At 37.6% G+C, this 27,094-nt stretch overlaps 1 protein-coding gene across 1 annotated transcript; it reads left to right on the forward strand.

Annotated features, from left to right (window-relative positions):
- Window positions 1–5,923: 5,923 nt before the first annotated feature.
- On the forward strand, window positions 5,924–26,197 carry LOC113114119 (neuropilin-1a-like). Its single transcript, XM_026280878.1, has 17 exons — window positions 5,924–6,630; window positions 7,534–7,711; window positions 13,265–13,446; window positions 13,683–13,910; window positions 14,177–14,344; window positions 16,485–16,648; window positions 20,035–20,190; window positions 20,887–21,031; window positions 21,375–21,706; window positions 22,303–22,447; window positions 22,617–22,784; window positions 23,401–23,451; window positions 24,358–24,504; window positions 24,692–25,032; window positions 25,111–25,207; window positions 25,531–25,575; window positions 25,713–26,197. Exons 1-17 carry the CDS (start codon window positions 6,570–6,572, stop codon window positions 25,979–25,981), a joined length of 2,877 nt encoding a protein of 958 aa, XP_026136663.1. The 5' UTR covers window positions 5,924–6,569; the 3' UTR covers window positions 25,982–26,197.
- The last annotated feature ends 897 nt before the right edge of the window (window positions 26,198–27,094 follow it).

The following is a 27,094-nucleotide window of genomic DNA, read 5'->3' on the forward strand; positions in this document are numbered from 1 at the left end:
ATGTGGTGAACAAAAAAAATCCCAGCATGCTCTGCTTATTTAATGCTGTTGAAGCATTGTTTGTGTGTGTATGTGTGAGTGTAAAACATAGAAAGAGAAAAAAGAAAAGTGTATGAAAAGTGTGGAAAGTGTATATGTAAATGTGTTCATCATTCTTTTTCAGACCATTTGGGGACATCCGCATTCACATCTTCATTGACATGATGAAATTTCATGGTAGCTGTCACATAGATCATAGAAGATATATATATATATATATATATATATATATATATATATAAAAGGCAGTGCATGAATGTGTGTGTGAGGAAGAAGGGTAAAACAGAGGGTGACAGTAATTGATTCTCACCTGTTGATGCAATGTCATGATTACATATATATATACATGTCCCTGTGCATTTTTCTTTGCTTTACTGAAAGAACTGATTTTTCTTTTTTTTCTGAGGTAGAGCATTTAAAGGCATCCAGATATAAATCCAGATCATGCACATCATTTGGGTGACACATAAGTTTTAAATTGTGGCATTTATTTGACATTTGAGGAGATTTGTGTGTGGATTGAGGTGATATTACTGCAGTAGAGTGGAGATAACGCTGGTGACAGAGCTGTGGGGGATGGTCACTCCGCATGCTTCATATCCTCTGAGAAATATTGATGATATTCTCTCATGACATTTTTATATTTCTGACACTGAAACTACATTTAAATTAAAAAAAAAAAAGCAGTAATTGATTCTCACCTGTTGATGCAATGTCATGATTACAAGCTTCATTAGTTACCATGGAAACAAGCCGTGTTCCTATGTTGACATGGGGTGGTTTTCAGGGGCACAATATGAACACGTGTGTGTGTGTGTGTGTGTGTGTGTGTGTGTGTGTGTGTGTGAGAGAGAGAGGTTTTTCTGTTGCTCTGACTGATCAGTTGAGTTTCAATAAAGCAGATCATACATGCTGAGCTCTAGGTGTTTTTGACGTCTCCGTTCACAACTGCCAATAGTTCCAGTTCCGTCCCAACAGATCAGGGGGGAATCCTGACGGGGGAGACACAGAATATCACATATGTGACAATATCACATATCACGTTTTTCTCTTCAGGGACCTGTAAAGTATCTTTCCGTATCTGCCATCTATCTAAAGTGTGCTATGTGTGTATGACTATGTGTGCTCACTGTGTGATATATGATGTAATTTCAGACATTTCTCCACATGCACAATGGCCTGAAGCAACAGAGCGGCAACATGTCCAACCCCCTCCGCCCCAGTCTCCCTCTTTCTGCATGAAAGAATGATAAATAGCTTCATGAAACCAGTGTGTAACACTCACTCATACACACACAGGACTGTGTGGAAGGTCAAACTGTATGTAAATGATCTAGTTTTAGATTTAGGTCCCAGCAGATATCGGGTCCGCTTTGTGATTCTGACCGATAGCCAATCAGCTCCGTCCGCTGAGCAGACTTTCTGTGGCTGTGGAGGGCTTTCTTGTTTATAGACAGACTATAGGAAAGAATAACAGAACAGCCTCTAAGCATGTATGAATGATTGGGGAGGGGATTTTAAATGGGAAAGGAATAAGACAATGGGGAGAAAGCCAGAGAAAGGTATTGAAAGAAAGGCAGAAAGTATATGCATAACTGCTGATTTAGTTCTAAATGGTTTGCCAGTTATGCAAGTGAATCTCCTTTTAAAAAGTGGCTTGTGCATCTGAACTGACTTTGTCTTTTGTAAAGCTTTATAGTTTAAATTAATTTGTTCATAACTAATGAATTAGCAAAAGTGAGAATGAATCAACATTGAACTGAATAAGCTGAATAATGACACTATTGTCTTTTTAGAGCTACTTTACAGCTGAGATTATATTTGTTTCATAATTAAGGAACATTGCAACATTAATTTTCTTATTTTCTTATTACACTGAAGATGCTTTGAAGAACTTGTATTGTATATAGCACTGTACTATATTAGGGATTCCCAAACTTTTTCATCAGCCAAGCCCTTTTTACCTTAAATATTTTATTGAAGTATCCTCTGAAATTATACATTTATTAAACAACTTATTTGCATGGTTATGGTTCTCTGATGTTGGTTAATGGTCACATGATTTAAAGGTAAACCAATAACATTTTTCAGATTGTTTTAGTAAGTGTCATATCTTGATTTTTTTTATTTTAAATGTATTATTTATTAATTTATTTCATTTTATTATTGAATTAATATTTTTTATCAACACAGGAATCCCAGTTTGGGAAGCCCATAGTGTTACTCACTGCATTTGGGTTGATTTAATCTTTTCTTTTTCTTTTTTAACAAAACCAGTTCATTTATAAGTTACCACTTGAGATTATGTGACAAACACTTTCACAGTGTATTTCAGCCAAAAATCAAAGTGAATAAATAAAAAGTATTATTACAATTGTTTGCATTGTGACATTATTTACCTGTCTCCTCATTTTCATTGCTTTTCTGCAAAAATACTAATACATTCTTTAATATGTTATTCTGTACTATTTAAACACCTTATTATTTCTAGTATTGTCTTTGATCTAAATAAATCATTTGTATTGCAGTCATGTGAATCACCATATAAAATAATGAGAATTTCTTGTCCAGAAAAGTCACAATGCTAAATAAATAAATTAATAGGCTTCTTTCATTATGCAAAATATGATTCTTGCTTTATTATGGGGTCAAATGTGACCCAGACGTGTTCTCATCAGATTCAGCCGTGCGTGAAAAAAACTGTCAGGATATTAAACTGTGCTTTTGTTTTTTCAGCAGCGTGACTTTAATATATCAGGTTTGTCAGAAACTCATATCTGGGCAGGCTAACTCTAAATCTCTATGTCTCTCTCCCTCTTTCATTCTGTCTTTCTCACTCAGGATAGCAGACATCTCTGCGCTGTTGAGAGTGGCATCACAAAACAGACTGGAGAAGAGAGAGACAGACAGAGAGTGAGTGTTTGTGAGCAGATTAACACACTGTGTGTTGGGGGATTTCAACTGTTCTGGCTAACACTCACTCAATGTCTGATTGAGAAGCCCATCCGAAGCATACGGACGAAGTCAGAGAGCACTGTAAGCTGCAGATTCATGTCAACAGTCTTTAGCCTTATGCTAAAGTTTCACCAGCTGCTGGAAATTGTCCTGGATGTAACAATATTTGTGTGTGTGTGTATGTGTGTGACAACTCTTTATCTCTTTGTCAAAAGCTTATTTGAATCAGTAAGCATTGTTGGTGTTATCTGACCAGCTCTGTGTTATCAGTAAATGTTTATCACCATGACAGATGCACAGCATGCATGGAAATTTGTCTATGTAAAATAGAAGCTTGAGCATTTAAAATACCAGCTACTTTTACTTGCATACACTCTTAAAATAAAGGATCTTTTTGGCATCTGTGGTTCCATGAAGAGCCTTTAACCTCTATGAAACCTTTCTATAGCACAAAGGATTTTCTGGTTCTTTTAAGAACTACTCACTAAAAGATTTTGGAGGCAACCAAAATGGAAATTAATTTTTATGGAACCTTTATATTTAAAGGAGTAGTTCACCCAATGCAAAGATAAATATATTTCAGTTTTAACCCTCTGGCCACTCAAGATGTAGATGCTTCTTTAGATTTGAAGAAATTGTACATTTCATAACTTGATTAACTGCATTTGCACCTTTACTTCAGAAGCATGTCTTTTATTAACTGCACAGCTATCTTAAGAAAATTATTCGATTAATTATCACCTATATAAATAAGTGAAAAAAATTCTGTCATCATTTTCTCACTCTCATGTTATTCCACTCCATAGGCGGAAATCTCGGGGGAAAGGTGGGGACAGGAACCCCCACCCCCCCGGAACCCCCCCCTCCCCTCCACCACCACCACCACAGCTTGACATTGTATGATCTGGCACTGACTCCTTGCTGCACTAATAGTAATAAGGCTTTCCTCTGTTTATTCATATCCTTACAAGTAAAATTTAAAGGGGGGGTGAAATGCTCGTTTTCACTCAATATCCTGTTAATCTTGAGTACCTATAGAGTAGTACTGCATCCTTCATAACTCCAAAAAGTCTTTAGTTTTATTATATTCATAAAAGAAAGATAGTCTGTACCGATTTTTCCCGGAAAAACACGAGCACCTAGAGGCGTGACGTGTGGGCGGAGCTAAAGAATCACGAACGCGAGTAGGATTTTGTGTTGAGAGCATTTGGAAGCTGTGACACAGATCCAGAGCCTGAAATTTAACAAGAGCAGCATCAGCAAAGGCTTCTCTATGTGGTATGTACTGAAACTGTATATATTTGCTTAGCGGTTTTGGAAAATGACTAAGTTCCACTTTGTCGTCTTTTTTTTTTTTTTTTTTAAGCTGTACATGTGGAAAGTGCAGTTTGATGACAACATCGCATGTTGTTTACTTGATGTGCTTACACGCTGATAGCTAAGTTAATAACACAGAGATATTTGAAGCAGTTTTACTCACCTCCTGCGGTTCCAACACACGATCATGACCCTTTTTCGTTGGGACTGCATTATCCTTAAGAAATAAACGATGTGCAAATCCAGCGTCAACCTGGGCCTTGTTTGTAAAACAAGCATCTTAGAAATGCAGCGAACAAACAAAAACACTTGCACAACTCCGTTGATGCTCTGTAAAAATAAACTCCATCCACTGGTCCCTTAATGCTGTTTCTCTTTTGGTAATCTGTGCAGGGTTGTCTTGCCCTGGCAACCAAAAACACACTCCTTTTGTGACATTTCGCGACGCTCTCGCTGTGATGAGTGATTGTCTGTGCACAGCCTCTCTCTGCTCTGCTATACTGGAGCGCGCGCTCTTCCGGCAGACGCGCCCTTAGCACCCATATAAGGAAATTCCGCTCCATCTAACGTCACACAGAGCCATACTCGAAAAAAACTTTCCGAAACTTGTGACAAACCGGAAGAGGTTTTTTTGGAGCAAAAATACTCCTTCAAACGTACAACTTAATTTTTGAAACTTTGTCCATGTTTAGCATGGGAATCAAACTCTTTAACAGTGTAAAAAACTCAGTATGCATGAAATAGCATTTCACCCCCCCTTTAAGATGTGTTATTTGTGTCCCCTTCAAAAATTGCTCTTGAGAAATTTTATTTTTATTGCCCAATACCCTCCACACCCCACCCCACTCCAACTATTAGACATTTTGAAATGTACGGCCCTGTTCCAAACCAACCCATTACGTTTTTCTGAGGAGCACAAAAGCAGATGTTTGCCAAAACTTCACAACTGATCATGCGAGCTGCAAGAACGGTGGCATCACTGATGTTTCACAATATGACTGTAATATAACACTATGGACCATGTTTTTGTCTTTTTGAAAAGAGCATCGTCAGAATTCTTCTATACATTTCATTTTTTCGTTACACATCATAAAAAAGTCAAATGCGTTTGGAATTGCATTAGAAATTCACTTCACAGAGACCAAGCTTTCTTTATTGAATGAATTATTCTTTTGAATGCTACTGGAGATGATGGTCAGTGCCAGTGTGAGGAGACTGCACTGAAAAAAAAAAGTTTGCCCCCTCCCTCTTTCTCCTTCTCTCTCTCTTCTCTCTGTCCCAGTGGATGATCAGATTGCAGCGCTGGTTGCTCCGGTGCGCTCGGAGCTTGAATCTGACTACGTGCTACACATTTTTATGCCACTGTGTCTCCAGCCAGAAAAACGGATTCCTGGAGTTGGCGCACTCTTATTGCTATGAAACACATTTATGCGCAACGAGTTACTCACATAGCCTAAGTCTTACAACATAAATACAAAAAAATTAATAAATAAAGAAAACATTATTATATATATCCATATTATGAAGACGTTTAATAAGTACAAAACAAGTTTTAGGAATGTTTTCAGTCTTTTTATTTTATTTTTAGGTATTCAAGCGATAGTTGGGGGGTGCCAACCCCCTCCAAAACCCCTCTTAATTCGCGCCCTGCTTTGAGGATCTTGTTTGAGCACTGCGCTCCCACGCAGAGGAGCGCACAGTCTCTTTGGTTTGGCTCACTGTCTCCGTGTCTGGTTGGCAGAGAGACCGCGCGTCTCAGCCTGGAAAGGGTTAGAGGGTTTGCTCGTTTCCAGTCCTGCCCATTCTCACTCAAGGAGGAGGAACGAGAGCAAATAGTGCTGCGAGAGTTTTGACACCCACAGTCTTCAGATCGGATGCTGACACTTTCACACCAGAGAGAACCTGCTACATATAGGTACCCAACGGTTCGCACGACAGACAGGACGGAAATCAGTCTTTGAAGGGAGTGACCCGAAGACGCGCCCGCTGAAGCGCCCACATCCCGCTGTCAACGAGCCTTGGACGCGCTGTCAAACTGCTCCAAAATTGGATTATGACATTTTAAAGCGCTGACTGACTGTGTAAGAATCTCCCTCTTTTCAAACCTGTGAGTTTTCTTTTTCGCGATATGGAACAGGAGACAGCGGTTCCCAGATCTGCGTGACAGGATCTCTCTCCAGCTTCCAAACAACCGCGTGGATTCAAAAATTATTCATACACGAAATCCTGAGGATATACCGGAACAGATTTCTTTGAGGATGTACTGGTGTTTGCTCTGTGTGACTCTAACGGGATTGTCCGTGGCTCGCGCTCTAACGGGTGAGTTGGTTATTGTGGCGCGTTGTGTTGTTTCGGCACGGTTTCTCTGTCGTGGTTATTACTGTCGTTTGTTATTGATGCTCACCTGCGGCGCTGCTGTTTCAGAAGGTAAACAGAAACCGTGTCTGATAGAGATCATTCGTTATCATTTATTGCTGTAAATAAATTTACACCACTGTGTCCACAAGGCAAAAAGTTAAAATGTACATTTTGTTAACATAAGGACCTATTTGATCTGGTCCTAAACATTTTGTTGGCTTAAACTTGGTCAGGCTGATTAAGTAATATTAATAATACTATTTATTTGAATAAAAGCAATTCATTTCGACATTACACATGATTTTTGTATTTCTTATTTATTCGTTTATTTGATTTTGAATTTTACCTAAGTTGTATATTTTTATTTAACATTTTTTTTTTGTTATTTGTGTAGCGTATACATCTTATCATTTTTTATAAATGAGATCATTTGTCTAAAACAAGTAGATAAGAGTATTCATTTTGTGGCATCGATTGAACCATAGATGCACCTTGTGTGTGTGTGTGTGTGTGTGAGTGTGTGTTCGCGAGAGCTGGGTGTGTGTTATCAGACTCAAACACCCAGACAGTGGGCATATCTGCCCACCACGTCTCCACACCCATACAGTTACTAGTCCACGGCGTGTTGTGTTCAGCTCAGATACATTGATCAATTTCCAGTTGCATAATCGATCCTCTGATCTGATCGAACAGCAGTGTGAGAAATTATGAAATAATTATGAAATTATGGGTGTCAAGTTACATTTGTGCAATATGTCACTAGTTATCTGTACTAGTATGTAATGTGAGGAAACTATGACTAATATCTAAGTATGACACCCCGAGTATCAGTTAAAATGTTAAATGTGCCACTCTGGTTTTTAGAAAGTCCCTGCGGTGGGAAAATCACGATCTCCAGCGCCGGCTATGTGACCTCTCCCGGTTACCCGTCTGCATACCCGGTGAACCAGCAGTGCAGCTGGCTGATCCAGGCACCTGATCCACAGCAGAAGATCCTCATCAACTTTAACCCACATTTTGATCTAGAAAGCCGGGAATGCAAGTAAGTCTAACCAACATTACTGTCATGAAGGAAACCAGGGCGTCAGAAACGACAGATATCACCAAAGTCCGCTCTGGAACGAGTCTGTTTGTGAGCTAGGGATGCATGTAGAGCTACTGTTAACTTGAATTGGGAAAGACCGGATTGGGCAATTGATTCTCATTAAGAAAACCAATCTTTTCCTAGTGTCTCCGTATTCTCCAAGGTTTCTTTTGTATTAATACTGTCTCTGGTATCACAGAAAGTCTACCTGGTTTCAGAGATGATTAATTTGGTGCTCAGATCTTGAGGTGTGCTACCTGTTGGTTGAAAATGAAATACTTAATATGTATGGCTTTAGATTTAGGAGTTGAACTAGATCTGTTTAATAACAAACGTCCCGGCCAATGATAATGGATCTGCATTTATCACTGAGAGAGATGTTTTTCCTGGGGAAAAAACAAGGGGGATGGTTTTCCCAATAGGGAAATCTCAAGAATGCGAGGGGTCAAAACAGAAAAAATGTGAAAGGTGCATAGAACACTGTGTATGGTTTAATCTTCATCAGTTTGATGAGGCTTCCAGTATCACACGAGTAATCAAGCTGATTGCTTTGTTAATGAGGAGGCTGGCAGACACTGACATTAAATGATAGTGAGGTTGGAGGCAGAGCTTGTTATTGCCTTGCGGCTCATTTCAGTGGTTTAGTTAACAGCATCAGCACGCGAACACTCACAAGGCTTTGTGTGGACTAAATCTCATAAATGAGATGGATTTGACGAGCCTCTCTGTCATTTTAAACAGCTCGTAAATAGGGGTGTAAATCAGCAGCTGTCAGTCACACAGATGTGTATTGGGTTGGATTTCAGTGCCTGGGGACCAATGAAAGGTCCGTTATGCTGAATGTCCTGCTGTGGACCCATGAGGGGGCTTGAAAGAGCAACAGACAGACTATGACCATCCCTTTATGTCCATTTTCTCTTTCAGTCCATCTTCTATAGTCTGTGTAATGTATGTGTGTGGATATTTTTGTGTGACTAGTCACTGTATCAGACTAAACTACAGTACATATATTTTTCTGAACTGTACAATACATTCAGAGCACAATGGTGTAAATACTGTATCCTACAGTGCAATGCACTCAACTTCTTTTATATCCACTCAAAAATAAATTCTGTATACAGTGTGACAAATGAACCAGAATGTATTTCTGCCTTCTTTACTTCTTTGATCAGGCTGCAAGAGTTTAAAGAGGTTACTCAAACATGACAATTTGCCCTCATGTCATTTCAAACCTGTATGATTTTCTTTTGTGGAAAGAATATATTTTGAGGAATGTTTTAACTTTTTTGTTTACACAATTACAGTCACTGGCATCTAAAACATCTTTGGACCACTGAATTTCATTGTTTTGACAAAAAAATATTGAGACATTTTTCAAAATATCTTCTTTTGTGTTGCGCACAAGAAAATCACACAGCCAGGTTTGGAACAACATGAGGGTGAGTAAATAAAATCTCCTTTAGACATTTTTTAAACAATTTTAATTTTAATTTAAATTGCATTGAATTTACATTTTTAATAAATTAAAAATAACCATGTTGTATTTCAAAGATGCTTATTGGAAGCTTACTGAAAATCTAAATATGTAATGAGATCACAATTAACATTAAGTATACAGTATATGGTAAATAATATATAAACAGTCATTTCTTATTTAAGAAAAGACCCCCCCCCCCCCCCAAAAAAAACCCTACAGAAATCAAAACTAAAAAACAAAAACCTAAGAAGTCTATAGTGAAGAGACATTCTGAATCATCTGTCGAATCAACCGTAACATAAACTCTGAAGTTCATTGAGTTTGGTGTTGGGTTTAAACGACTAATTGTGAAACACGTCAGAAATAAACCACATTTTCAATCACATTCGATGTGTTTGCTTTGGATTTAAATGAGGATTCCAGCTGCAGATGTTTATCAAGCTTGTAACAGAGGTCTTTGAAAAGCTTAAATACAAAAACTGCCATAGAGACAGACACTCATCTCTGACTGCAATTTGGACGGATATACTGATGGATAATTAGTCAAGACTGTTCAAAACATCCATTCTCACCCTGAACTGGGTGTGAAACAGTAACTCAGAGGCAGCAATGGTATTCATTTATTTTCTCCCAGTATTCCAAGGAGTTCCAGTTCTTTCCCATCCATTCATTCACTGGGCTTAAACGTTCCGTCTCAAAATGCTGAAGCCAGATGCCAACAGAAGTGTGTGACTGTTTGAAATACTGTGGAATGTTTGGTGTGTTTTGGACAGACACCCATGAATGTGCATCGCAGAACAGGAAGGTGAATCAGAACTTCACTTTAACATGGACCAGATGCTGCTGTATTGTTCTTGGACTGGACATCAGTTTTTAAGCCGTGGCAAAACTTGCAGAGTTTATAGAGAAACATTATTGAACGAACCCTGCGGAAAAGCCCAGGAGACCACCACAAACACTGTATTCGTTCCTTCCTGCGCTGCACTGCAGAGAACAAACATATCAGACAATCTAACAGCCTTTTATTTCAACATATCATATAACAGAGCAGAGCTGCTTACAGCTTTCAGATGCTGCGTGAGTTTCTGTGTAATGAAAACCTTTCATGTCTTCATTGAACTTTTAATTACAAGTTGTAATTAAGACATGATGACAAAAATGCTAGCATGTAGTTGTAAATGTAGTTAGATAACACTACATATTCATATTTGATATACCATTTTATTATAGCCAGTGTTACCTGGTACGCTTTCTTTATTCTTATAATGGTGAATAAAAGTAGTGCTTAATTATTTTGCTGTCATCCACAGCAAAGCTGCACATGGATCAATGTTGGCGTTATGAACGTTGCCATGGAAACAAATTATGAGTATGTGTCTGAGGATGTGAACAGCTCCAAGTAGAATCTCCAAATTGTCATCTCGTAATTATGGTAATTCCAACATGGCACGAATGCAGCATTAAACTACAGAATATTGCATTCAAAGTTCTCGTTGAAAAAGCTTCATAGTTTCTCTCTGGACACAAAAGCTGAACAATATAGTATCTTGTTAATCAAAAAAGACACATTAGACTTGCAAAGAGATCAGATATTTTAGTATTGAGTTCAGGGGTGTGTTGCTGTTATACTTTTTCTTTCCTTTATTTAGCTCAGTCTGCCTGGTTTGTTTACTGTAGTAGTAGTAGTAGGTAGTCGTAGGTCAGTGTGTGTGTTTCTAATACATTTTTTGTCTTATCTGAGCTGTCGGTCCAGCAAATGCCTCTGGCCCTAGTCAGTAATGTAATTAGTGTGAAATCAGTCACATGTGTTCCTGTGCCACAACACACACACACACATACACACACATAATCTCTAACCTTCATATATCATGTAGAGACAGAAATGCAGTTTTCCATTTCAGTTTTGTGATGTATGTTCCAGGAGAGAAAACACAAGTAGTTTGCTGCAGGATTCATGAGGATTGATTCCTCTCAGTCCCTCTACACACACACTTACAGAGTAGAAATAATGTTCATCATCAGTGGCTTTGTTGTGTGGGAATGCTTTAATAATTCCCTGCATATTAATCATTAATGACACTCTGTTCCTCTCTCTGCGCCTTCTTAACAGCCCTCCAGAACACTCTCTCTTACACACACACACACACACACACACACACACACACACACACACACACACACACACATTATTATTGCTAAGGCAAGCATCACTATTACTATTATTTATACATAGTATTATATATATTAACAAACTACTAACTCTTAAGTATTAATTGTTTCCTTACTTTGCACTGATTAATGGATGTGAACGATGCCATCCTAGTTAATTCATGTTAAAAACACTCCAGCTACCACATGGCAATGTGTTAAAAACACTCAGAACACCAAAAATTTTAGCAATGAGCTAAAACCACACAGAACACTGTTCAACAGCAACAAAAAACACTCAGAATATTCTAGCAACCGCAGAAACCACCAATTTATCAGCCACAACACCCAAGCAGCAGTCACCATTCTATTGTCATGATTTTAATAGTTTAGTGTTATGAACTATTGTTATGAGCTATTATTTATTTCTTATTATTTTCTGCCTCTATCTTTCAGGGATTTATTATAAAACATAATCAGACACCCACACTTTATCATTTTCCTTTCTCTTTGATACATTCTCATCTCTGTAGGGACTGAATCAGCTGCAAACCTCCAGAACAGAACCCATGACAGTTTCATTGTTGGCTTATTTTACTCTCAATAAGTCACTATATCAGCAGCTTTCACATCCTCCTGTGTGTCTTGCTCAATAGCAGTATATTTTTCAATCCAAAATCACAGACATTGTGTTTCTGAGTTTCTGTCTCTGTTGAAAGAGTGTGTTGTAATCACTGCAGATAAAACACACTGCAGCACAGAACTCTCATTCAGTTCATTAGAAACATGCATAAACTTAATCACCCCTTTGTTTTAACTCCCAAAAATTCTGAATTAAAATTTCTAATTTTAAATATAGAATTTTGGTAACCAAACAGCTGACGGTAGCCATCGACTTAAAAACACTATGGAAGTCAGTGGCTACCAGCAACTGATTGGTTAACAAAATTCGTCAAAATATATATTTTATGTGCTCAGCAATAAAATAAATGAAAGAAAACAATGAAAGAAACCTACACAGATTTGGAACAGATTGAGGGTGAGTAAAAGATGACAAGATTTAATTGTTGAGTGAATTATCCCTTTAAGATTAGAAGAATATAAATGTATTTAACAAGCTGGGACATATTTTTCTGCCAGGTTTCCTGTTATATAGTTCATTAAATTACCCAGAACATCAGTTTAAGTCGAGTCCAGGTTGGAAGCGATGGCAGGAAGCACGCTTCGGCTCCCACAGAGGGTCGCGTCATGGTGATGCTGATGCTGTAGGAGTCATCAAAATAAATCTAAATGAGTCACGCAAAAGTTCCTCTAGGACGGAACCAGGGGGAGGAGGTTCCAGAGATTCCAGTTGTGCTTTCTATGAAACATGTCAATTTAATGCATTTTAAAAGCATTTCAAAGGTATTCATAATGCATTATTATAATATGTATTCATGGTGCCATTAAGAACATCAGGATTATAAAATAAATTATATAAAAATAACAATTATTACATTATAGTCTTCAAAAACATTAACATAGATAGAATAGTGTATTATAATGTATATTTAGATTTATGCACATTAAAACAGTGGATTACATTTACTGATAAGAACATACAACTGATTATAAGGTTTATTATAAAGGCATTATGAATGCATTAAACACTGTAACAAATGTTTTTCGAATTATATTATATTATATTATATTATATTATATTATATTATATTATATTATATTATATTATATTATATTATATTATATTATATTATATTATATTTTTATTATCCATAACTGAACTGAAAACAACACTTTTTACAATAACTCACTGGTAAATGTATTACAATACACATAAACACAATTATTTCAATGATGTGTGTGTGTGTGTGTGTGTGTGTGTGTAGGTATGATTTTGTACAGGTGTTTGATGGTGTGGATGAGAACGCTTTCTCTCTTGGGAGGTTCTGCGGCAAAATCGCTCCATCTCCGATTATCTCTAGTGGAAACTCTTTACTCATCAAATTCACCACCGACTATGAAAGCAGTGGAGCAGGATTCAGCATCCGCTATGAAATACATCGCACAGGTACCAAAAAACACACAGACACAGTCAAAGATCTTATATTGCTCATGCACACACACTAACAAAACGAATGTCTTTTAATCAAGATATTAATTCTCTTTTAATGTTTTAATCTCTTTTCATTCTCTGAAAATACTTTTCGAGCGTGCATGTTACTTTGTAAATTCTTTGATATATACTGTTCAGAGATGCTTTAAAAACATGCTTTAATGCAACTCGTTCTTTTGCATTCTGTGCAGGTACTGAATGTTCCAGAAACTTCACAGAACCACACGGAGTGATTCAAACCCCTGGTTTCCCTGATAAGTATCCAAACAACCTGGAGTGCACCTTCATCATCTTTGCACCCAAGATGGCAGAGATCGTTTTGGACTTCCAGAGCTTTGATATGGAACCGGACACAACCGCACCTGTGGGGGCTGTCTGCAGATTTGACTATCTGGAGATATGGGACGGATATCCTACAGGTAGAGACGAAACAAAATAGAGGAACTTAAGGATAAAAACAGTGCTGACTTTCAGACTTCATGCTGAGAGAAGCAGGAAGTTTGAAAAGTCTTAGATCTGGAGGAAAGGCTTTTTTTTTTAAGAACAGAACAGCCCAAGACACACATACACAACCCTAAAACAGTATGACTCTTATAATTATTAGGATTGCTCTGCATGATGAAATATTGAGTTTTTGATTGCACTGTGAACTAAGTTGCTCAAATCTCATTTCTCTCTCTCTCAGTGGGTCCTCATATCGGTCGATACTGTGGTTCCAGACAGCCAGGTCGTGTGATCTCGTACACCGGTATTCTCTCTCTCAGCATCCACACAGACAACGCCATCACCAAAGAAGGCTTTTCAGCCAATTACAGCATCCGCACCAGCTCAGACTCATCTCAGACACACCAAGGTTTGTGTGAGGCTTTATAACTTGTCAATTCATTATGTTTGTCAAGTCATATTTTTTTAAGGCTTGTCTGTATAAGTGACCTCTGTTATGACTTATTTACTAGTAAAATAATAAATCATATGCATTGTGAATTTGCTGCTGGGTCCAGTATTGAACAGTTGATATGTAAATGCAAATGTTAATGTCTTGGTGACTGTGACATCACAAAAGTGAAGGAGATGTTTTTGCAGCTTAGTTTCATTAAATAGTCTTTTTAGACCATGATAAGAGCTTTGAGTTCTGTAGGAAAAGCCTGTTTCATAAAATAAGCTCATGATTGTCTATAGTAAGACTAATTCATATTGGATTGTGTGAAAAGTAAGAGCCTAAACAACTTTAAATAAAATGTCTGAAAACAGGCTTTCATCACAGTTTCTCTTTACTCAACACTTGTATATTATATACAAATTGAAAAATGTCCTGCGTACAATTTTAATAATCGATTTGAACAAACAAATGTAGTGATTGTAATGCAAATAATAAAAAACACAAGGATCAGAATAACGTTCTAATTGTGGAAAGCTGTCAATGATGTGCAGCAACGTTCAGATAACATGGTGCAAGTGAAAAAATACAACAATAGAACAATGTAAATGATTATTAAAATACATACGGTGGCAAATCTCTGGAGTTATAGACAGGACGTTACCAGCAGCTACGGAAGATACATTGCCTCACAAATATATATATCTTTTTCTAAATACTTTTTAGTGGGTTTTTTTTATCACTTAGCTAATAGGTCAATAACATTCTCTGTTTTCTTTAGTTTACTTTTGTCACGCAAGATGAAGATGCACCAGTGTGAAGTTAAAAAGCCTTGGACATGAACTATAGATCTCATCGACCACTGTCCAATATTTAATTAATCAATTCATTGTATTCTATCATTTCTAACTTTCCTGTTGACTTGTTTAATGTAGTTACATTAATGTTTACTATCTAAAATTCATTTAGGTTGCTTATGTTATTTGACGAATTAAATACTAGCTTTTCAGTTGTTTTTACACATATTCTGCATCACATTTTCTTATCCATTGATTTGATAAAGAAATCATATTTTGTATCAAGTACATATCAAAACAGTTATTCTTCCGTTTGTTGTTTTTTCTTTAGTCAATAAGAAAAGGTTTTCTACACTCAGTTGATGGATATAATTCCCAGGGCTGCGTTTCCCAAAAACATCATGATTCATGAGCCTAAATTGATTACAGAGAAAAGTGGTGGCAATGGTTCCTATTTACACTTACAATGCTTTTGGGAAACATAGACCAGATTTATCTTCATCTTTAAGCTCAAGCACTTGATCGTCCTCCAGGTTTGGGAGTGCAAGATCTCAGTTAAAAGGAAAATCGTCTTTAGCTCTGCGAGAAATGGAGCCAGAAGTTTAAATCACAGTTCAGTGATGTTTATCACGTTGCCATGTTGTGTAAAACTCCTTTTTATTTAAATAATAATAATAATTTACATTTTTCATGGCAGGATAGAATTATGTGACATTCATTCAAAATAATCAAGTGACAAGTTTTTTCAAAATTTATGACGATTTATATATGTGAAGGTGAGAATGAAAATGATGCTGTTGATATTTCTGCACTCTCAGCTCACCCAATCTGGGGCTTTTATTAAACCCATCTATCAAGTTTTCATAGAATCACACACTAACTAAGACTGTTAGCAATAATGTGCTTGAAGGCACCGAGGTAACACCCATGATCCCGGCTCAGATTCACTTCACAAATCTGTGTATGTGTGTGCTTTCAGTTCAGTGTAATAAAGTGCAGTGAGGCTGTCTGTTTATAATTCATCTTCATCACCCTGCCACACAGGGCAGAAGGGTCACATGGGTCACTACATCTGTGGCCAAACATGAAAGACTTATATTAACGTCCTGTGGTGAGAAGAGAGCAGATCTGACTCTATTTCTTTCTCACACATACACAATCAAACGCACTTAGACAGACACTAAGAAATTATATTTACCAAACCTAAACCTTCTGACAGTATCAGATTCACCAAAGCATGATTTATGGGTCAGACAGATATTACTTCAAAAAACATGACATAACAGTTTATTTCTGTGTGTGTGTGTGTGTGTGTGTAGGTGAGTGTATGTCTCCGTTAGGGATGGAAAGTGGTGAGATCACAGAAGACAGGATATCTGCATCGTCACAGTATAATCCCAGCTGGTCTCCACTGCGCTCCAGACTCAATTTCCCTGAAAACGGTTGGACGCCGTCAGAGGATTCTGCTCGGGAGTGGATACAGGTACAAACACACACACATTCTCTAATTTAATTAGGAACAACTTACCAGAAAAGACATGACCTTTACACTCGTAAAGTCATTATAACCTGAAAATGATAGTATGCCGCTGTTATTTATTTTGGACTTTGCAATAGACAGTACACAGTTGTGTCATGGAATTATAAAAGAGAGACGGAGAGATGGGATAGAACATCACAGGTCAGACTCAAACTTCCATGTCCACTACATGTGCAAATTGGATAATGGGGAAGTCGTGGCCTAATGGTTTGAGAGTTTGACTCCTAAACCTAAGCTTGTGGGTTTGAGTATGGGCCGGCAATACCAAAACTGAAGTGCTCTTGAACAAGGCACCGGACCCCCAACTGCTCCCCAGGCGCCGCAGCATAAATGGCTGCCCACTGCTCCGGGTGTGTGTTCACGGTATGTGTGTGTGTGTTCACTGCTGTGTGTGTGCACTTTGGATGGGATAAATGCAGAGCACAAATTCTGAGTATGGGTCACCATACTTGGCTGTATGTCACTTCACTTCAGTGTGGCATTGGTATGATTTTTTTACAATTTTATTACAATTTAAAATGACTTTTTTTCTGTTTTAACATATTCAAGATGTAATTTATTCCTTGTGATGGCAAAGCTGCATTTTCAGCATGTTCCTTCAGAAATCATTCCAATATGCTGATTCGCTGCTCAAGAAACACTTTTTATTTATCATCAATGTTGAAAACACTATTTTTATAGAAACCGTGATAAAAATGTAAAAAAAGAAAATTGTTATTTGCTGAATGTTTAAAAGAATAGCGTTTATTTCAAATAGGAAGATCTTTATTGTAACTTGATCCATTGAATGTGTCCTTCCTGAATAAAAAGTTTTAGGAGTAATTTCTTTCTAAACTAATTCTTACTGACCAGGTATAAATAATAAAAAAAAATTCAAATTTATTTATAAAATAATAAAAGTATGATTTAATATCACATATCTTGCTATGAGTTGATGTCACATTTTTAGACATTTATGGGATGGATGTAAAATCTGCAAAACCACTTTAGTCAGACACACTCATACACACACAGAAGGAAAGGGTTTTTCCTGGCTCTTTGTTTCTACAAAGAATGTGACTGGCATGTTGTCATTTTCACAGCAGTACATGCAGGAAGGGTTTCCTCTCTGAAAGAGCAGCTACTGTAGACAGTTTCTGACGATCCAGACACACATCTGGACAACACATTTCATTCTGACACGGACAGAGAGATTCCTTCAAAACAGATCATGAGGTTCTAGTGTAGATTTCTTTTTAGTAGCAGGAGTGAGATGAATATACTCATACTGGTAGTAGCACATATAATGAATATAAACTACATTTATAATACATTTTAGTACCTTATAGCACACTTTCATTGTAAGGAAAGGAAACCTAGACATTGGCATTTAACTGAAAAGTTTTAAATGAATGAAATGGAAGAATATGAATGTTTGGGTAAACTGTACTTTTAACCTAACCACTCAGCCAGGTCTTATAAGAATGGTGAATTAGTGTTGGGGTTATTCCCCCTTTGGTGAGAAGCAGAACGAATGTGTAAACTCAGGAAAACTGTCTGGAAAGCAATGTCAAAGCTTTTTCAGATGCCTGCTCCATTTCCGATTAGATGGCCTCCTTCTTTCCTCTCTCAAACCATCGGTCTAAATTCCCGGTCTAAATTCTTCATATTCCTGCCTTTGAACAAGTCAAGTGATCCATATCCCGGGGCACTTTTGAATCACACCATGTCTTGTCTTTTGGCCTCAGTCTGGAGACTATCCCAAGAAAGCAAAGCGGCATGAGGGTCAGTAAAGTACCGTCTTCATCTTTCCTTATGCCTCTTCCCTTTCTTGCTTGAGTTCTCTATTTCTCTTTCTCTCACACACCCACCAATATCCTGTTTTCTACAAAAAGTGTCCATGTTTGTCTTTAGATCCTGGCATTTGAGGGGCTCTTCTTCTGTCCTGCCATTGTTCCTTTATTTTTAACACTTGTTGATCTTGTTAGCTGTGGCTGACTCAAGTTGGCAGCTCAGTCGCTTCTGAAACGAAACAATATTGAAAAGCAATTAGCCTCATAATACCTTCCTGTTCACAGAGAGAGAGAGAAAGGGAATGGGAGCAGTGTGGTTTTGGTACATCTGCTCACTGAGACTTGGGTGGAAACCAGTGGGAGAGAGATGTGAACTTTTGTGCCAGGAATGCTTGCATTGAGCCAAACGCTCTCTCTCAATAGGCTATTTATGCACACTTCTGTTGCGTCAACTGAGTTTATTTTATCTCGAGAGCAACGCACACACACTCGAGATACAGGCAATAACGGACATGCTAGATTTAATGCAGGAATTGCTCCATGACAATATAATTTGTCATTGTGACATGGATCTTTGACCATGTTTTAGTTTGAGGTGGTCATTGTTACTATAAAGTTATTGGAGGTCTTCTAGACCCTTAGAACAGACTTCATGTAATACTTGAGGAGGGAAGGAAATGAAGATTCTCGGAAGTTGAAACACAATATAAGACCATGATAGATGATGCTTTGAATATTTTAAGTGTGTGTATAGCTTCATTGGCCAGTTATTGTTGCAAGTTATTCAGATTACGACAGAGGAAATTGATTGTGAGTATAGACATGAAGGCAGAAGGTTATGTTTCACGCACTTGGAATGAGATTAGAAATACTGACCTAAACTTTTTGAAATAAAATAAAAAGAAATTAAGCAATGAAGTGGTTAATATTTTGAAGTGGCTGCCAAGTCTAGTCAAATTGTATACGTTTGATAATTGTGTTAATTTGTTCAAGGTGTGAAGCTGAAGTCATAGTTTTACAATGGGAAGCTCATTTTTTATTACTGGTTCGTATTTTTCTTCCAGCAATTTATTTGCTCTAATTAAACCATATTCACATAGATTGTGCAGTGTTTTGCTTAGTGTGTGTATATGTGCAATATGACTCAACATGATTATTCCAAGTAGCACATGTTCCTGGATCAAAATTATGACTCTGCCATAGCTTTAACCCTTAACATACCCTCCAAAAGCAGAGAGAGTCCAAGTCTTAAACCTAAAATGCTGCTCGGTTGGGATTTTAGGAATGTTGTTCCATGAGGAACAAGGATGTTGATCCAGAAACATGTTTTACTGTGGTAAATGATGTTAAGCTTTCATCCCCTCCTGTCCAGACACTGCAGTGCCCTGCTGCTATGCAGTGAACACATCATAGATCATACTAACTGTGAATCAGTGCAGTGTGATTAACCAGCAGTTACATGACAAATGCCCCAACACACAAAGTGAAGAGTCCGCACAAAAACACTCACCAGAGAGTAACAGCCCTTTTTTAACAGTCTCTGTCTGTCTCTCACAGGTGGACTTGGGTTTCTTGCGGTATGTGACGGCCATAGGAACACAAGGTGCCATTTCGAAGGAAACAAAAAAAGCTTACTACGTAAGAACATACAAGATCAGTGTGAGCTCAAACGGAGAGGATTGGATTACCCTGAAAGACAAAACAAAACAGATGGCGAGTATTTACATTTTTATCATTATTGTAATATTAATATAATGTATTTTTAATGTCTTTGATTTTATACGATTTTTTAATTATTTTATATACTCTTATGTAAAACATTTTGGTGTCAGTCTTTTAATACTTTCAATTCAGCAAGAATGCATTCAATTTATTAAAATGGAAGTATAGACATTATAATATAACAAGATTTTATTTCAAATAATTCTGAATTAATATATAAATGTAGTTTTCACAAAAATATTTCACGGTACAACTGAGTTCAACATCAATAATCAAAGGAATACATTTCTTGAACGTCAAATCAGCATATTAGAATGATTTCGGAAGGATCGTGTGACGCTGTTAAACATGTAGCTTTGCATCACACAAATAAATTACGATATATTAAAATTTAAATTAATACAGCTTTCGTGAACATAGGATACTTCTTATTCTTTTTTATTTTGCTTTGTTTTTGATAAAAATTTTATATAGGCTATTTGTTATTTATTTATTTTTTATATTATTTTATATTTATTATTATCACTTCTAGTACTATTTCTTACATTTTTCTGTCTTTGTTTTGTTCTTTATGTAGATGGTTTGGCAATTGTGTGAAAAACAGGCATGCCGAAAAAAATTAAGTTGAACACTGGAAAGGAAAAGGAGAGGGAAAAGTGTTACATGTGTCATCTCTCTTTTTCTCAGGTGTTTCATGGAAATCAAAATCCCACAGATGAGGTCCGTGCCAGGCTGCCCAAACCCACCCTCACCCGTTATCTACGGATACGACCTCAGAGCTGGGAACAGGGCATCTGCATGCGTTTCGAGGTGTACGGATGTAAAATATCAGGTATCTCATCACACACACACACTTACAGCAGAGGGTTTCTGTGGTGAGATTCAGCCATGAAGTCACTATGAAATCCCAGCAGGACGTATAGTCACTTTCAATTTCCCAGATTCGCTCACTCTGTGTGAGATCATTAGAGAAAGACTCCCCTCTCTATTCACTGACACCTAATACTGACATCAAGAGGTCCCATCTGCATGTGTGTGTGTGTGTGTGTTTTAATAAATTCTAACTATTTATAACAGGTAGAAGTAGCCTGTATGTCTATTTCCTGTGGCTCAGAATATTGGTGCTCCTTTCATTAAAATAGCTCATATGCTCATATGCTCTGTTCTTCTCTCAGACGCTGCATGCTCCAGTATGCTAGGGATGATTTCGGGTCAGATTTCGGACTCTCAGATCACAGTGTGGCCATCGGCAGAGAGGGGCTGGCTCCCAGAACAGGCCCGGCTCCTAACCGGCCGAACGGGCTGGGTGGTTGCTCACCCGCAGAATCTGGGGAAGAACCAGTCACTGGAGCTGGATCTGGGGTCCCGGCGGATGGTAACGGGTCTCATCCTGCAGGGAGGGAAATACAGAGATGTGAATATTTTCATCAAACGCTTCAGAGTTACATACAGCACAAATGGAACGGACTGGAGCCACATACTAGAGAAGAACAGCAACAAAGTGAAGGTATTGCATGTGTAAATGTCAGAGAATGATAACTGTAATTATATTAACTCCCACACCAATGAACAATAACATTCTGTTTATTACAACCACTCACTGCATTTATGTTGTTAAAACAACAATGTTGTTTTTCTGTCATTAACCTTATTGCTGTGATCTGGACGGATTGGAATGATTAGTAAAATGCTGAAATGTTTATAATTATTGTTATAGGTGAGGGTTGTTCACACCAACGATGATAACTATAATGAAAACCATAACAATAATGTACAAGAATAGGGAAATCCAGACAGCTGTAACAATAATGACACAGAAAACTCATATCACTGAAATCACTTTCAGCAGATTTTTCCAGCTTATGAAGAATGAAAATATTGAGAGCTGGTCAGAATCCACCTCTAGCTTTTAAAGCAGTGGGAGAATATGCCTGCATTGCATATTTAACATTATCGTCTATTTGTGTGGACACTAATAATAGTAAACATTATAGTTATCGTCATTGTTATCTTCATTGTTATTATTCTTGATATGTATGAAATGCAATTTGTTTAATTTTTTTAAGCAGACAGACACAAAATGTTATTTTTTCACACATTCAGGTGTTTCTGGGTAATCAGAATCATGACACACCAGAAGTATGCACCTTTGATCCAGTGCTGATGCGTTTCCTGCGTATCTACCCTGAGCGTAGCACTCCTGAGGGGATGGGGTTAAGGCTGGAGGTTTTAGGGTGTGACCTGCAAGGTGAGTAACAACCAAACCAACCAATCACAGAGATCAGAGGAATCTCATCCTCAGGCTATCTACTCCAAATTAACATGACATGTTTAAATGGTTTTAACATGTTTAAATGGTGTATAATTTGTGAAAGCTTCCTTTGCCTTAAATAATTGTCTAAACCTTCTCTTTTCAGAGCCCACAACGCCTGTTCCCCTCACCACCTCTATGGAAACTACAGTAGCTAGTGTCACTAGCGCTCCAGGCAGTATACCAACAACCAGCTTTTTTCCAATGACAGTAGAGAGTTGTGATGATGATGGCAACTGCCATAGTGAAGCAATGCCAGACTATGACACAACAGGTCAGACACACACACACACACACACACACACAACATCTATGAGCTAATTATGTTGGCTAAACCATAACACTATCTCAGCTCCTTAGAGAACCCTTATTGTATTTTTAGATTTTCATTAAGACATTACTCTCTTTATTATGATGTTTACATAATAGTGCCTGTTGGGAGGTCCCAATAATGTTGGTAATTTCAGGTTTTACTATCTCTGCGGGACATTTAAGTCCCCACAAGGAAAGCAAAACTCACATACATCCACACAGACACAGACTATGACCCAAAAGGTTACAAATACAAACATCCAGATGGCGAAATACAGACTAACTACGACCCAGCAGGTTACGTATACGCTTAGCAAAACAGCAACATTCTACGACCCGTAGGTTACACACAAACAAAGAGATAGACTGTGACCTATCAATGTGTTTATCATTTCAAACACATTGTAGAATGAAGACAATGAAGCCTCATTCACTAATTATTGTTTGGATTATTTCATATTTATATGCACATAAAAAATCTCATAAAAATTGTCCACCTAATTGAATGGAATTCAACTAGTCTGTATTTCACTAACTCTTTAGCTTTAATAGCACATTCTGCATTTTGATTTCCATAGAAACTGCAGTTGCAGAGCCGATTCAGGAATTGGAAGCAGGCCTGGTACCTGGTGAGAAGCTACATACACACATAATGGACAATTAGTGGCAATAACAATTTGCAACCACTGCCACCAAGTGTTATGCTGCATAATTGCATGATAAAATCTCCTGCTGTTGAACTTTATAAAAGCCTTTACTCAAAGAGTCAAACACTGCACATAGGCTGTTACTTCTGACTGTGACCTTCAGGATGACTAAGGACACTTTGTAACTGACAAAACAGCATAAATGCATGCCTAAAAAGAAAATTCCCACAAAAAAAAAAAAAACTTAAAACACCAACACCACAGAAAAATGTCAGTTGTGAAAGGATCATGGTTTCTAAAAACTGCCTTTCTCTATAAGATCACAAGGTTTACTTTGTTTCTTTTTTTTAAGCATAAACTTATAACAATAGATTTTGTTATACAGATTTATACTTAGTAAAATAAATAAATTGCCAATAAGAGAAATTCAGAGAAAAATATTTATTTAAATTCTCAGTTCAAGATATATTTTCTGAAATCTCTGAATTTTACTTCTCTGTTAAATGTGTCTTGTTTTAAGGATGCTTAGCTGTTTATAACACCACAGAAATGAATGTAAAAAGTTCACATTTCCTAAAAACTACCTAGATCATGATTTACTGGAGAATGTGATATCTAGATGCAGTGCTGTGCAGTTGGCTACTGGTTTTTGGTGATTTAGCAGATTTCGCTGCAGTAACTATTTGCAGATACATGCTTGCTCAATGCACTTCACTCCCCTTTGGGGTCTAAACCTACAATCTTTTGAACACCTGCCAAAAGCTTTGACTAATAAGCTACCGGCAGTCCAAGAAGCACAGAGGGAGTTCAGTACCATACTGCATTAACTGTAGCTAACTTAAGCATCTTCAGTGGGGTTGAATATTAGTTGTTTGTGTTCCTGTTTAGCATATATCTGGTTTGCCTGTGACTTTGGCTTGGCTGATAACCCCTCCTACTGTGGATGGAGCCAAGATGGAGGTGAAGGAGCCGAATGGCATATAAATAACAACACCAAATACATTGATCACAAACTGCCTTATCTGGACCACACAGGTACGTAGAATTGGCTTGTCCATCACACTAAAATGAAATATAGATTCATAAATTCCTAAATGCACTTTTAAAACATCAGAACTAATTTGAGGTTAAAGATTATTGCGATAAAATGATTGCAGGAAGAGGAAGTCAAACAGATGCATTTATGCATTCACAACCTGATGATTCCTCTCTTCTGTTTCAGGGATGCCCCACAACTTCATTTACGCGGCTTCTAACACAAACACACAGATAGAGATGGAGAGGGAAAATGAAACGGAGACGGATGAAGAAACGGCGAGACAAGGAAGGGTGGCGAGACTGACCAGTTTGCCGGTCACGGCCCCGGATTCAAACCTGTGCATGTCTTTCTGGTACCATTTCACTGAGAAACACACAGGGACTCTGAACATCAAGCAAAAGATAGAGGTGGAGGAGGAGGAGAGAGAGGACAGTGAGGTTCTGATCCGCTCTGTGAACGGCCAGGTGAAGAGCAGATGGAGGGAAGGAAGAGTTCTGATTCCCAGTGCCAAAACTCCTTATCAGGTACTGTTGCCCACTTTATGGACAGAACCTTCCCGTTTACAACGTGATACTAACTCTTTTTCTGTGTGTGCATGGTAGGTGATCATCGAGGCTCAAGTGAATCATACAGGATCTGGTTACATCTCACTGGATGATATAAAGATCCTGGATGAAGTGGATCCTGAAGAGTGCAAGGGTATGTTTAGCCACACCCCCTTTAAGCTCCTCCTCTTTTCTATTTTAGTACTTTTATTGGCAGATTCTCTCACCAGTCCGTAACCTTCATTAATATTCCTCTGGGGTATTTTGCACATCATCAAATACCCGCATCCCTTATATTAATAACTGAATGATAATAATAATCAAGCACAACAGTGACCACCCACTACTCAGTGATCTTAAAGAGATAGTCTATCCAAAAACAAAAGCTGAACCCAACCTCTGTGTATTTCTTTCTCCTGTGGAAGATGATATTTTGAAGAATGTTCATCTCCTTGTTCGATTGTGTTTATGTTTCAGACCCAGATAATACAGAAGGTGATGAAGATAAAGTTTATGAGATCGGTAAGACCCACATTTTTATTGGGAAAGTTTTATATAATGAGATCAAATGTAATTATTTATTGCACTACTCTATACAACAAAAAAAGGTATATTTCCTTAATCGGTATTTTCCGTTTCTGTCTCTTGACTCTCAATAGTGAGCTGTGAGGGGGCTCACAACACCTTGTGGAGTTTAGGACGCGGCTCCATGCTGAAGAGTTTAGACCCCATCCTGATCACCATCATCGTGATGAGCGCCGTGGGAGTCCTGCTGGGTGCCGTGTGCGGGGTGCTGTTTTACTGCGCGTGCGCTCACAGTACAAACAGGAACCTCTCTGTTCTGGAGAACTACAACTTTGAGCTGGTGGACGGAGTCAAACTAAAGAAAGAAAAACTCAGTGCACAGAAATCTTACTCGGAAGCATGAGGAATGCTGGATAAACCCAGGAAACGTTTGCTGGAGGAACGTTTTTAGACCGTTGTGACGTTTCTCAAGGTCGAGACTGAGCGTTATTCTCAGGACGTGAAGGAAGAGGGACCTGCGTTTAGAGGGCACCGTGTATAGACTGTACAGCCAGACGATGATTGTCTACTTGTTTGTTTGTACATTTGTTGCTGGTGATGAGACCAAGACAAAATGATGTAAACTCTCACGCAGTTGGATATTTTTCTTCTACAAACCCCTTTTTCAAAGCTGTACAAAACTGGGTTTTCAGTGTTATTGTGCTCATTTATGCTTGGAGACGTGTTTGTTCAGTTGGTAACTCGCACTTCATTCCAATGGTGCCTTTAAACATGTTTTTGTTGCCTTTGTACACATGGGTTCCTCCTTACACACACAGTCATGCTCCTGAGATGCAGGATAATACAGGTCAGATCTAATATATCTCAACAGAACATTCGCAAGACATGTCATCTAGATTAGGTATCTTTTTATTTTGTTAATTTTCATGCTATATTGTAAAACAACAGGTCAGAAAATATTTTGTTGGGGAATCATTATATGACTGAATTTCATGATTTATTGATTTTTTACATGGCTCTCTGCTAAAAATGTTTACTTGACAAGCAAAATTGTATAAGATATTAAACCCAACGTCATATAGTTTTTCTTGTTTTAAAGATGTCATAAAATTAGTTTTACTGATATATATTCAAAACAAGAAAGAATTGCTAACGGATTATAGGAAAAATATTTAATTCAGTACTTAAAGATATTCTCTCTTAAATTGTAGTATTTTTTAATACATTTTGCTTCTCAATTAAATATATAATTTTAAGGATGTTTAGATATTTCGCTGTTAACAAGTCAAAAGTACTCATGAATATAAGATTTTATTTTATTTTTAAAATGTGCTTGGCATTCTGCAGTCAAATATTTATTATAATGATGGCTAAACTATAAAATTACAGTCCTACTTCAGGTTCATGATACAGGTCAAAGGGTTTAAATATGTAAAATCTAATACGCATGATGTCTTTCTCAATGTTAAGCAGCTAGAAAGAGATTCTTCTGCTTTATTTGGTCCATCCTCACTCT

Source organism: Carassius auratus, chromosome 2 (genome assembly GCF_003368295.1).
Source record: "Carassius auratus strain Wakin chromosome 2, ASM336829v1, whole genome shotgun sequence".
Lineage (NCBI taxonomy): Eukaryota > Metazoa > Chordata > Actinopteri > Cypriniformes > Cyprinidae > Carassius > Carassius auratus.